The following is a 13395-nucleotide window of genomic DNA, read 5'->3' as shown; positions in this document are numbered from 1 at the left end:
CACAACACTCCCCATGCGTCGAGCATATCGTCAAAGATATTAAATCAAAGATACAATCTTTTTTTGTGCAGAAGAAGAAGGGCGAATCATCGTTTTAAGTAAGTGGCTTTTTCCTCAAGAACGACGAAGCTCAAGGCATGCAGGGGGCTGTGCGTGTTCTACAGAGTGTCTTGTTGCAATAAAGACAACGTTGTTAGTGAGCGCATGCGGTCACGTTCTTTCTTAGTCTTCGTCCTATGCGGTGCTTTCCCTCCCAAGTGGAACGCCAACCAGCCCAACGTCGGTCGCTTATGTGTACTCTATAGAAATATCCATAATTTGGCTGGCATACTGCACGCTTTAAGGGTAAAGCCTTCATTGCTTGGGAATGGAAAGGCATAAGGGATGTCCTTTGAAAAATAAAAAAAAATTTGCAGACTTCGCGAATTCCTCGGACTGATCTCTCTTGCTGCGGTGGCAGTCGGCTGTCACGTCGACACCGCCATTGTCCTAGCTAATGTTTCAACGAACTTGCTCGCTAACCGTAGGAGGTCGCCCTTGTTCATTAGGGCATTTCCTGTAGGGACAAATGTCCGCAAACGTCGCAAATGACTTGTTGTCGCTCCATGGATAACTTACATTATAATCTCGCCTCAGTGCAGCGGGCTCTCGGATCGCTCTTGCACTCTCCAAGGAGAATGGAGGAGCGAGTATTGCTGTTTGAGAAGAACTAAGAGCCATGTAGCATTCCCGATGCAGCAAGACAATTTTAATGTGACAAAACAGTGCGTGCCCATATCCGGCCCGCAGCTGATCAGGCAGTCTGGAGCCCGATTGAGTTTTGATTGATTTAATTGATTTTCCTCTTTCTACAGGATTAGAGCTTGTCGCGTTTCGTACCGAGGACGGCATTGCACACGTGCTTGACGCCTACTGCCCCCACCTGGGCGCCCACCTGGGAGTGATGGGTCGTGTGGTGGGAGATTGCATCGAGTGCCCCTTCCACGGGTGGAGGTTCGACTCAAACAACGGCGCTTGCACCCACGTGCCTTACTCGGCCAAAGGTGCGCTGTTACCAACTTCTCGTAATAAAAAGCTGTAGCGCTGAGATTTCAGCCGCGAAACATGGGGCTACACAAGTGTCCATGCTCAAGCCAGCGCATTCTTTATTATTATTATTATTGCTTTAATAGATACAAATGAAATCTGAGCAAAACATTCTATGTATGTACGCAGCAAGAGCTAGACCTTGGTTAATAACCGAGGTGCACATGGCAATGCTCGCTGCTTTCGCCCATTTTCCTGCCGAATTTTGTTTTATGCGTAAGATACAAAAATGAAGTGGCCGAAGTACGTCGTTCTGTGCATGTTTTCTCGCAAACACATTTCATTGAGAGCCAAACGCTGTGCTCAGGTTTCTTTCCACTGGCGTTTATACCTGTAGGTGTTTCACAGAGTACGTTCGAAATTACCTAAAAATAGGGAAGATGAGATAATGAATATTTTCTGGGTTACTTTTAGGACAGATATACATTTGAATATGACTCTATGAAGTAATTACACAAGTATTTAGGCTAAGTAAATTTTCAGCCCTGTGAGTCAGACGATTGAAAGTAATGGAAGACTTGAAGCCCGTGGTCCGAACTGTTGGTAACCGTTTTCCGAAATGGGAAAAGGAGGCGCTCATAATTTTTACAGCTTATTGAATTCAGGCTAGTTTCGAACATACACACATAGAAAATAAATGAAACCGAAGTACTCATATGAGGTCTCTTGCTTGTAATTCGCCATACGGTGAGGCGTAAGCAGTAACAGCACTTATGAATGTCTACTGTAAAAGAAGGACAGTTGTGCTCTTTGGGTGTTGAGTTTCGCTTTTATGTGGACAATTCGCCATAATTCATTTCGGTAAAAGAAATAATTCATTACGGTGCGTCTACTGCTTACATTTCCGGAAACGGTTATGAGCTCCTCGGATGGCGTACTTCAAGTCATCCATTCGGCTCAATCGTACGTTGTTTGTTTTTGTTAACATAAAGTAAAAAGTCAAATTTGCATAATTATTCGTCTAATTTGCACCTCTACTCCGAATATAACATGAGCCTCTGAGATAAAAGCAACAATGAGGAAATAAATTCATTATCCCACCTTCCGGTCTCCTTAAGAACTTTCGAACGCACTTCGTGAAACAACCGTTGTACTACACCTTTATCGCCTCTCCTTTAGCTACGCTGCTTGACTTCCTACAGTGCCCGACTTCGTCAAAATAAAAACTTGGACCACGGCCGAGCTTCTGGGGAACGTGTTTCTGTGGTACCACGCCGACGGCGACGAGCCCAGCTGGCAGGTGGAAGACGTTCCCGAGGTGACAAACGGTCACTGGAAAGCGTGGAGGCGATACGAGGAAACGCTGAGCTGCCACATCCGGGACCTGTCCGAAAACGAGTCGGACGTGACGCACTTCGGCTACTTCCACGGACCCAACGTGCTGCTGCCGCCGGAGGAGTTCGCGAAAACCGCGGGCGACACCTGGTGGGGCCGCTTCTTCACGCACCTATGGACGGCCAAGTGGTACACAAAGGAGCACCGCTGCTGCGTCCGCATCGACGCCAAGATCCGCGTTCTTGGCCGGTGCCCGCGCTTCTTCGGCAACGTGACCAACATGACGCTGCAGGGACCCGGGCTGCTCGTGGTGCGCGTCGAGAGTGGCTTCGGCAGCCTAGTTACCGTGGTCGCTGTCACGCCGATGGCTCCGTTCCGTATCCGCGTGGTGCACACCATCCACTACGAGCCTCGCACAAACTTGCTGTTCCGCTGGCTGGCAAGCATCATCTACACAAAATCCGTGAGTGCATTTGATCGTTCAAACCAACGCACGAGCATCCAATATTAACTGCCCCGGCGACAGGAAGACAAAGGACAGAAACGAAGTGACCGCACAGTGATCTGTGTGTTCGCCTTGTTCCTGCCGTTTGTCGTCCCTCCGCGCTGCAGTTAATAGGGAATCGACACCTACTAACCCGGCTTTCAGTCATTATGTCGACGCAAGACGAATAATTAAAGGAATTAAGGATAGCCTTCTGGGTTTCCCGACGCAGTTGCAAAAGCAGATTTAATTGCTGCTGGGGACACCTAATATCTTGGGTTAAAAAAAAACAGCTGTCTGTTGAAAAAATTTTAAAAAATGTAAATTATGGGGTTTTAGGTGCCACAACCACGACCTGATAATAAGGCATGCCGTAGTCTGAGTCTCCGGATTACTTTTCTTTACTTGATGTTCTTTGAAGAGCAATTCAATAAAAAAGAAGCTGGTAAGCAAGAAGTGGCGCGAAAACGGCACACCTGCAGTGACGCCACCTTGAAGTTCCTGCACCAGCGCTCCATGGCGTCATAGATTTTGACGGCGACTGCTCCGATTTAGTTAAGTTTTTGTCGAGATATATTAACTGTATTGTCTTCTAAAAGAAGCTGCAAAGTTTCGATAACGTTTGTTGGAAAAAACAGCCTAAGTACGCTGACACACTTTGAAATCCGTGTCGTAACATTCAAGAGCCAGCGTTGGAGCTTCGGGGTGGAAAAGAAGTGAAGATTGGTCTTCATTTACTGTTTCAGTAATGAACCTGTCGCCTCGGAATTAATGAAAATAGAGTTTTTGAAATGTAATTGACAAGTCTAAACTCACTTGGCGTTTCTCTTAAAAAATTTGCGCCCAACGCACGGCACACGAGTTATTTTTTTTGCATTCCACGGCCATCGGAATGCGGCCGCCGCGGCTGAGATCGAACCTGCGACCTCGTGAACAGCAATGGAACGCGATATGCAGGTTGTCCCAACTATCATGCACCAAGATTTAAAAGTATGCAAATGCCATTTAGCTCGACAGAACCAAGGTAATATTCTTTGCCGTCGCTTGGAGATACTCAGATTATTTTTTGCAAACCGCCTAATTGCATAATGAGTCTTAAGTAATTAATCAACTCCTCGAATATTATAATTAGAATAAAAGTTTCAATGAGAAAACTGTAGAGCAACATGATAAACTCCCGATACAGCTTTCTATAGCTCAATACGTGCTACATAAAAGTGTTTTTCCGAGTGCGAAAGAAGCTCGCAAATACACGCAAAATTGCTGCGCGACTGGCCTCTCGAGGCACTTTGCGTGTATTCGCGAGCTACTTTCAAGCTCAGAAAAACACTTCACAGAACACGAATTGAGCCACAGAAGCCTGTATCCGGAGTTTTTCATGTTGCGATGCACTTTTCGCATTGACACTTTTAATCTAAATATAATATTTGACAGGTTGATTAACTAATTAAGACTAATTAGGTCATTAGGCGGAATGAAAGAAAATAACAATCTGAGTATCTCCAAGCGACGGAAAACAACACTGCCTTGGTTCGGTCCAGCTACGTGGCATTTGCATATTTTTAAGTCTTGGTGCATGATAATTGGGACACCCTATATAGCCACTGAGCTAGAGAGGCAGTCACGTGTATAAGATACAAGCGAAATTTTTATAATATGACCCTTTGCCAATGAACCAATTACTGGAGGCCAAATTCACAAACCTTTTTGTTCGTAAGTGCGCCATGTGATTGGCCGGTTGCCTTCACTAATATTATGTCCAGTGCCAGGATTGACTGCAATTTTCTATTACCAACAATTCTAGCCTAAGAACTATTTGCGAATACGGGCCCAGTTCTGTATGAGCTTCAAAAACAATCATAGTCTATCTGCGCAAGAGCGGCTTTTCTAGGTTCATCAGGCATACTCACCACTGTACTCTTCTGGCATATGTGGCACACTTCTTGCTATAGACAGAGAGCCATCTTTTTGTACAACAACGTCATACTGTCGTGTGGAACATTCAAAAGTAGGGCATATAAAACTGGGAAAGTTGGTATTGGTTCTTGGCTAATAACAACAGCTCACTGAAAACAAAGACGATGGAAGACGTAGACACACCAGAGGGCTTGTGTGTGCTGCGCCTGCGCCTTACTTCATCTTCGTTTTCCATACGTTGTTGTTATTAGCAATGCAAATTAGGGCGTCTTTCCACAGCGCCGCACAGCATGTCGTGCTCACCTGTGAAGATATCATGTTTAGTTTATGTTATTAGACGGTGCACACTGTCTCACGCAAAGGTAAGAACAACGGAAAACCACTAATGGTATTAGGGAAAATAAGTGGCTGCAACAAAAAAATTGTCATTAGCGCGACCGCAACAAGACTCTTCGCTGGTATGTGCTTAGGAAACTTAGATTTGGGCATGTCTTGAGCCTTTCTCAGCCATTTCTTTAGCATGTTTGTCATAATTGACCAATATCTTATCGAGCATAAAAGTGAACATGTCTTTCATTGTTTCATTGTTTTATTCCCCCGTATGACTACAGCATACGTAACAGGCTAATACCAGTGTAACGTACACGTACAAATTACGGTAGATCTAGGCTAGATTACTGCATACCAACACTATACAACCTCTTAAAAGCTCACATTAATTTCAGTGCCTCACTCGACACGTGTAAATCGGAGTTGCGTGATTGCCGGATGAAGCAATGAACTTTTCTCCTTTCTACTGGCTGCTACATTTCCTGCAGTGTTTATGCATTCTGTGATAGTGTACCATGTATGCTGTATCTGTATCAAGCAAGTTCATTTCTTGTTCATAATGTCTGTATGTATTTACAATTGTTCAAATTTGTGAAATCCACTGTCTCTTGCTCTCTGTAGGCCCCCAGGTCCTGTCAAGCTGTCTGTAACAACTTTTTGCCTGGGGGACCCCAACTAGTGTGTTGGAAACAAAGTGGAATCTGATTCTGATTCTGATTATTTCGGGCCTTATGTTCCGAATATTCTAATGTCACTTATCATTGACAGCCATTGAAAAGTTGGAAATTTGTTTTCCTGTGTCCGTCCGTATGTCTGCTCTTTCTGTTACGCCGTCGCCGATGACGGCGCCGTAGTCATCCTCATCAATTCGCCATCCCCTCGTCGTCAGGTTATCTCCTCCTCCTCAACTTCAACCGCGCAATAGGCGAAGGAAAACTAAATTTTATCAGCAGCACCACGTGACTGCTCGCGCTTAAAACCACATCATCTAGCATGCCATTTTGCCACAAAGCAGTTTCCAGGTAGCGCACCTACGTTTTGCGCAATTAAAGAATGAATTATGACATAATAGCACTAATATGTAGTCGGCACAGAGCAATCTCTAAAGCACAAAGACCTCTCGATAATAAGAGCTCGTCATTGCAACGGTTTCATTATTAATGCAGATTTGATGCCACATACGAACTTGGACGAAACGCGCGGAGGGTAACAAAATAAGCGCTTCCGCTCTAAGAACGATACTTTACTACTACACACCGACTGTGATTCGAATTCACATTCCTGCGGCAACGTAAACGTGGAAGTGAGACACGCGACCCCCTGTGCTATTACGTAACATTCGCACTTGGTGATTTGCGCAATGCTTTGCGCCCTATGCACCGACTCTCAAAGGTAATTGTGTAGAAGACGAGCATTACATTGAGTGTTTAGCAAAGAAGTTGTTCTTCACAATTTCATCTGTGAGAATCTACTATCTCATCGTATCCTCACTGCCATCATCTATGTTCGGCGTTGAATAATTATTGGTGTCTGTCAAGGCAACTGCAGGTTTGATTCTAAAGTTCGAGCTGCCGTATTTTACCGTGAAATTTCTGTATTCCGAATGTGTCAGTTCTGCTATCAACCGGACTCTATAGAGCTTCAACTTTGTCTATTTTGTGGCCCATTTTCGAGAGAAATTTATTTACAAATATATTTTCGCAAATTTGGTTTTCCCCAAGTTCGTCAGTCATTCTCTCCCTTGGGGAGACCAGCCACACAGACGCTTTATAATTTTATCTGGGACACAAAACGACTACCATGTTAAATTTCTGAGAGTGTCCATTGGTTCACTTTTAAAGAATAGTACATTCAACATTCTTTAAACGCCTTAGGATGAATCAGTGACTGCAATTTGTTTATATCTCGCTAGAAATTACCCACAACCTTACTCATAAAATGAATACCGCATGCTTCGTGGCCAGTCAGCCATACAGAGGTAAGCGTCCTAAGAACTTGTGAAATACAACTTTGGCAATATATAAGTTCAGCGCCGGAGAAATCACTCTAGTCTGCTTAATTTTCGTCCATTATTCCTTTGGTTTTTGTTTATGTGCGTGGACAAATTGTTTCATAAATGGAATATAACCTTAAGGGTTGATGTCAAGTTTAGCGTTCACAGCCGGCGGACATCGAATTGGATGAAGCAGCTTACGCATCGCTGGTATTCATAAAGCATCAATGGCACATTGAAGATGGAGCAACGGTTATCGCCAGAATTCTAGAACAGATTACAAGCATCGTAACAGGTATACCACAGGCCCATGTTCCCCGGTGGTCGAGATGCAAGAAGAACAGGAACCAATGAGCGTTTCTTCCCAGAGGGCGGAACCATACAGCATACTAATTAACGAGAAAAAGAGAAATCATGCGCCCCCTTCTTTCTTTTTTTTTAGTCACGCCCGTATGAAGCCACCAGTTATTGAAGCTAAGGAAAACCTAGGGGAAATCATTTGTTTTTAACGCGATAGCGTTAAGGAGCTCGTGTCGCAGAAAAGCCGGTGTCGTCGGCGTCGGTGTCGGCGTCCGCGGCGTTGGCCGTGAGCGATAAATCACGGCAGGCACTTCATAAATAAAAAGCAACTTCCAAGATGGGCTGGGTGGGAATCGAACCAGGGTCTCCGGAGTGTGAGACGGAGACGCTACCACTCAGCCACGAGTTCGACGCTTGAAATCGGTACAAACGCGCTTCTAGTGAACGCGGTGCTGCCTTAAAAACGTGCCGTAGAAAGTTATACTGCGGTCTATATCGGTAATTATGAGCATGTAACTTACAGAAGTCGCATTTACACGAGTAGCGAAGTAAGTTTCCGCTACATTTCTTCTGCGCTTACCGCACACGCAGAGCCATCTTGCGGCAAACACAGAAGACCCCCTCCTCTCAATGTACGGCGCTGCCCCGACAGGTGGCGCGCCATGCGCGCATTGGGGCTGTGCGCGGACCGGTGCCAGGCGCGTCGCGGCTCCGACTCCCTCTCCCCTGACGACGCTTCGCCGTGCTCCCACGCGGGTTGCAGAATCAAGCGCCGTTCCTTTCTTTAGATCACTATCTATCTATCTCTCTGCCCGTGCCGATCACGACGTTTGGCTGGCGTAGATCGTTTCCCCCTCCGAGACACCGAGTTCTTTGGTTCGTTCCGTTTGCTCAGGCGCACGTTTCGTTGCCGCGCCGAACGCTGCGTTGCTCGACGCTCTCCGTGTGATAGGTGGCCGCAAAGTCCGATTCGGGGCGCCTCGTAAGTGATCCCTACGCCGTAGCGCATTGTCTTCACCCCTTGGCGGGTCGATGGGAACGCTGTCGCGTTCCACTCTTGAAGGCGAAGCTTAAGCGTCCTCCAATTTTTAATTGAAGTGTACAGATAAGGAAAAATGGAAATTAAAGTGGAAGAAAAAACAACTTGCCTCGGGTGGAAGCCACAGCCTACGCATTACGCGCGCGTTGCCTTACCACTGCCGCTACAGCTACGGCGGCGGATGTTCCCATTTCCGCGGGGAGAAGAGCCGAGCGGAGTAGACGTGCTTCGCATGGGCTCTGTCAACTTTATTATTCTTTTAAGAAATTCACATCGGACGACCGAAGTCTTTCTCGGAAGACCTTCGTGAAGTCATCCGGAACCGCCATGAGAAGTTTGAAGACCGTGAGTGCATACTATTTTGCGCTTTTGGACTTTGAAGTTCTCCGGGTTGGCGCTGCCGCGTTAAGCCTGACGCCGCCGTACGTGGGAGCGTGGAGGTTGGCGAGGCGTTCCGCCGCCTTTGCCTCCGCTCGCTCGCTTGCTACGGTTACTCCACACTCACTATGGCTCACATTGCTGGATCCCAGCGGGCCGGTTCTACTTCTACCGGAGGGAGTGAAGGTGGAGTTGTTATTACAGCCCCACCCGTCCCCGGTGCTATTGTTCAAGCTGCCGCCGGGCCTTCGTCGCAAGCAACCACAACCATGGACTTCCAGGCACCTCGGAAGATCGCCATGACGACTCTGCCATTATGGACAAGGACCTCTCTCAAGGGACGCCATAGGAATGTCCTTATTCCAATTGGTCTTTACACCTCAAGCGAAGAACGAAGAAGAAGCTCGCCAGAGGCGAGCAAGTGCGCGTGGCAGGTGGGGGGGGGGATCTCTCCGCTATCACCCTCCTCCGCCACCGCGTTATCTTCAACATCCTACGCAGCTGCATCAAACAAGCCTTCTTAAAGAAGAGGCCATGACTCCCCCCCCCCTCCTGCCACGTAGCCACTTCAAAATCATCATTCGACCCAGGAAAGGCCTTCAGGTGTAGAGCTTCAGCAAACACCAAATCTCGAAGGCCGTCTCGGCCGCCTGCGGAGGGAAAATTGACGATTCGCATTTGCTCGTGCGCTTGAGACCCGGTTCCAACATAATCATTGTTAGTACCCCAGATCAGGAGGTCGCGTATATTACGCGCAAGATCGCGTGGATTGTGTTGGGCGGCAACCTTTACGAAGTCAACTCTTATGTTGCGGCACCGGACGGAGTGGCCCGGGGCGTCATTCATGGTATCGACCCGGATACCCCGCCCGAGGAGCTTATGACTCACCTACGGGTAAGAACCCAAGGCGTGGAAATCATGCAGGCTCGCATGCTGGGAACGACCAAGACGGCCGTGATCACGTTCAGCTCTCACGAAGTTCCATGATACGTCTACTACTACGGAGGGGAGACCGAGTGCCACCCCTATAAGTGCACAAAACAAACCTGCTACGTGTGCCAGAGCATCGGACACCGATCGGACCTTTGTCCTAACCCGAACATCAAGATATGTCTCGCTTGCGGGACGCAAGACCCGACGGACGACCACGAGTGCTCGCTCAAGTGCTTCGTCTGCGGCAAAGCCCACGCCACGGGGTCTCGAGAGTGCAAGCAAAAGCTCAAAAACAACAGCACTACCGCCAAAAAAGCACGCTGCACCCGGAAGGAGGAAGAAAGACGACGACAATGATGGAGGACGGCCAAGGCGAAGTCCCCTGCGGTGGTTCAGCTCGGAGTCATCGGCGAGCCCCTCAAGGTGCGCTGGTCCGATCCCAGTCCCAGTCCAGGTCCAGGTCCCTATTCCGCTCGGAGTGGCCAAAGCCAGGAGAGGAGCAAGAGCAGCGGCAGACTTCTACCTCGACATCCACGTTGAAGCAGAAGAACCAATCGGGCAAGAAGAACCAAGCCAACAACAAGGTGAGCCGTAATCAGTCTAGTACCTCCTCCGCTCAAAATACCAGTGACAATAGTAAGTGCTCCCCAGAATGTACGGACATCAGGGATGAAAATAAAAAAACCCAAAGCTCAGGTTAATGACCTAAATCAACGCATGCAACGCTTTGAGACGTTGCTAAGCAAAACAAACAACAACACACAAGCAGGGCCGGAAAGCGGAACGATAGGCCACTAGCCCGCCATCTCCATTCCTCCCCCCTCAAGAACCACTACGCCCTCCTCGCTCCCCGGTGCGGTCTCGGTATCGGCAGGCCAGTCAAGTGTAGTCATCCTCGAAAGCATTTATGCTACGATACAGCAGATGCTTTACCACATGGGCGAATTAAACAATAAAGTCAAGGAGAACACACTAAGCCATGAAGACATTGAAAGAAGAATACGCAAGGTTGAGTTTGGCTCGCGCAAGCGGGTCGACGACGAGAGCAGCAACCCACGCATCAAGACATACAGGCGCATAAACAACACGGGTGACGTCAGAGACGCCGACAACTGCGACGGCGATAGCATTAACGTCAGCAATGGCTAACACCGCACGCAACGCCCCCGAACACCTCGAGATCCTGCAGTGGAATTGTCGCTCTTTCAACAAGAAGGCAAGTTCACTCCAGCTCTTCATCGAAAATCACCCATAACCCCCCGACGTCATCTGCCTTCAATAAGTCGGGAACGAGCCAATCAAGCTACGGGGTTACTATGTAGTTAAGCACGCCGGATCACCGAAGGTCGCAGTTTGAGTTCACAAAACGGTGATGGCCGTGGGACAACATTATCATCATCACGACATTAATCACGTGCAAGGGGAGGTCCTCCCGCAGAAGAGGGGTAGACGTAGCACTTTCATCCTGAATTTGTACAGTCCGCCGAGTGCTCAGAAGGATGACACTTCCGCAGCATCATTCACGATAGCGCGAAAGCCGCTGGCTGCAACCAGCTGGTAGTGTTGGGAGACATGAACGCCAGGCACACGACTTGGGGATACCAACAAGACACGCAAAAGAAGAGGTCACTCCTCGATGCGGTTGACCAAACGGAGCTCAAAATGATAACCAACCTCCTCCAACCAACCCGAGTAGGCAACAGTGTAAGTCGAGACACGTTTCCGGACCTTTCATTTGTCAAAAACGTAAGGGAGTACTCATGGACGCACTTGGGCGAAACACTGGGCAGCGATCACTACATCCTCAGCACCGCGGTATCCACCCCGAAACTCAAGAGAACTATTGGCGAAATTAGGCTCACGGATTGGGAGGCGTTCAGGCAGTACCCCCGCCCTAAAACGGTATAACGGACATAGCGGAATGGATGCAGCACCTCCAGGACGCCCACATCCAAGCTACCAAAACCATCCAGCGCATGGTCGACCGGCTCTTACACCTGTGGGAAGCCCGTGAGGGCCTTCTCAAATGATGGAAGCGACAGCGGTTAAACCGGAAACTACGTCTACGAATCAAGCATATAACAGACGAAGCCAGAAATTACATGAAAGTTCGGACGCAGCAAAATTGGGTACAGTTTTGCACCTCGCTCAAGGGTACCCTGAGTACGGCGCAGACATCGGCCATCCTACGTTGCCTGATCGAGCCCGACAAGGCGAAATCAACAACCAGTCGGACGCTTCTAGAAATCGCCCACAAGTTCACCGGAAACGACCAGGATCTGACTGACACTCTAAAAGCCAGATACCTGGGTAGCGACCCCCTACGACCGTGCCTCCTAACATACGAAGGAGAACCAATACCAGACCTGGACGCTCCGATCACGGAGGAAGAAGTGTATGCCGCTGCACCAGCCTCACAGCGCAACACGGCTCCCGGGTTGACAAAATCACCAATGTCATGATTAGAATCCTGAGCCCGATGCACATCCAGGACTTGACCAAATGCCCAAATGAGGAACTCTGGAGGAAGGGCCACGTACAGAACGAGTGGAAACAAGCGGAAATCATGACCATTCCCAAACCCGGCAAGAAGCCCGCGATCGATGCCCTGTCTCCCATCTCGCTGACTTCGTGCCTCGGCAAGCTATACGAGAGGGTCATCAAAACCCGCCTCCAACATTACATACAGGACAGTGACCTCTTCCTGCCCACCATGCTTGGCTTCAGGCCGGGACTTTCTTCGCAAGGTGCTTTCCTAATTCTAAGGGAAGAAGTTCTCAAGGGCATCCCGAAGGGAGGAGAACACCTCCTGTTCGCACTCGACGTGAAAGGGGCCTCCGATAATATCTCGCACGAGGCCATTCTAAAGGGGCTGAACGACATCAGCTGCGGGGAATGCATCTTTAATTACGTGAAATCGTTCCTGACGGGCCGGACGACAACCATCGGAATAGGCCAGACTCGATCGGATGCCATCGACGTGCCGAACAAAGGAATGCCGCAAGTGGTGATAGTCTCCCCAGTTCTCTTCAACGTCGCGATGCTAACGCTTACCAAAGAGCTGCGGAAGATCCCGGACCTAGGTTACGCCCTGTACGCGGACGACATCACGCTCTGGGCCACCAACGGCTCCCTCGCGCGAAAAGAGGCAACCCTTCAGGAGGACGCGACGGCGGTGGAGAGATTTGCAGTAGCGAGCGGGATACGTTGCGCGCCCGAGAAGTTTGAGGGGATCCGGGTTCACGGAGGAGGAATCTACCTGTCCCCCGGCCCTATCGGCCTCTGTCTAGAGGGCTACAAGATCACGGAAAGCAACAAGACTAGGATTCTGGGTTTTTGGATCCAGAGCAACCTGAAAGCCTCCGACACCATCCAAACCGTAAGGTCTGCTACCAACCAGATCTCGCGTATGATCAAACGAAAAACAAGCAGCCGCAAGGGCATGCGAGAAGAGGAAACGGTTCACCTCGTCCAGGCTCTGGTGATCAGCAGAGGAACGTATAGCATGCCGTATCACTACCACTCGCTAAACAAACGCGACCAAGAACAAGTAGATGCCATCATCAGAGGCTCGTACAAAATGGCCTTGGGTCTCCCTATCGCCACCTGAAACGAGAAGTTAGTGGCCCTCGGGATCCGCAACACCCTCACTGAGCTGTC

The 13395-nt window shown here is 48.8% G+C and overlaps 1 protein-coding gene across 3 annotated transcripts in view; it reads left to right on the top strand.

Annotated features, from left to right (window-relative positions):
* The window catches only part of LOC142572039 (cholesterol 7-desaturase nvd-like), a 31001-nt gene that overhangs the window by 15792 nt on the left and 1814 nt on the right, over nucleotides 1-13395 (top strand). For 2 of the 3 annotated variants that reach the window (XM_075680843.1, XM_075680847.1), the window contains 2 exons: nucleotides 855-1043; nucleotides 2229-2824. In XM_075680843.1, the coding sequence (XP_075536958.1) occupies nucleotides 944-1043; nucleotides 2229-2824 (696 nt within the window). In that variant the 5' untranslated portion in view covers nucleotides 855-943. Of the gene's footprint in view, nucleotides 1-650; nucleotides 765-854; nucleotides 1044-2228; nucleotides 2825-13395 lie in introns of those variants that run through there. The other variant, XM_075680856.1, reaches the window with a different exon arrangement.

This window comes from Dermacentor variabilis, chromosome 1, assembly GCF_050947875.1.
Source record: "Dermacentor variabilis isolate Ectoservices chromosome 1, ASM5094787v1, whole genome shotgun sequence".
Lineage (NCBI taxonomy): Eukaryota > Metazoa > Arthropoda > Arachnida > Ixodida > Ixodidae > Dermacentor > Dermacentor variabilis.
This window is presented reverse-complemented; position numbering and strand designations above follow the sequence as displayed.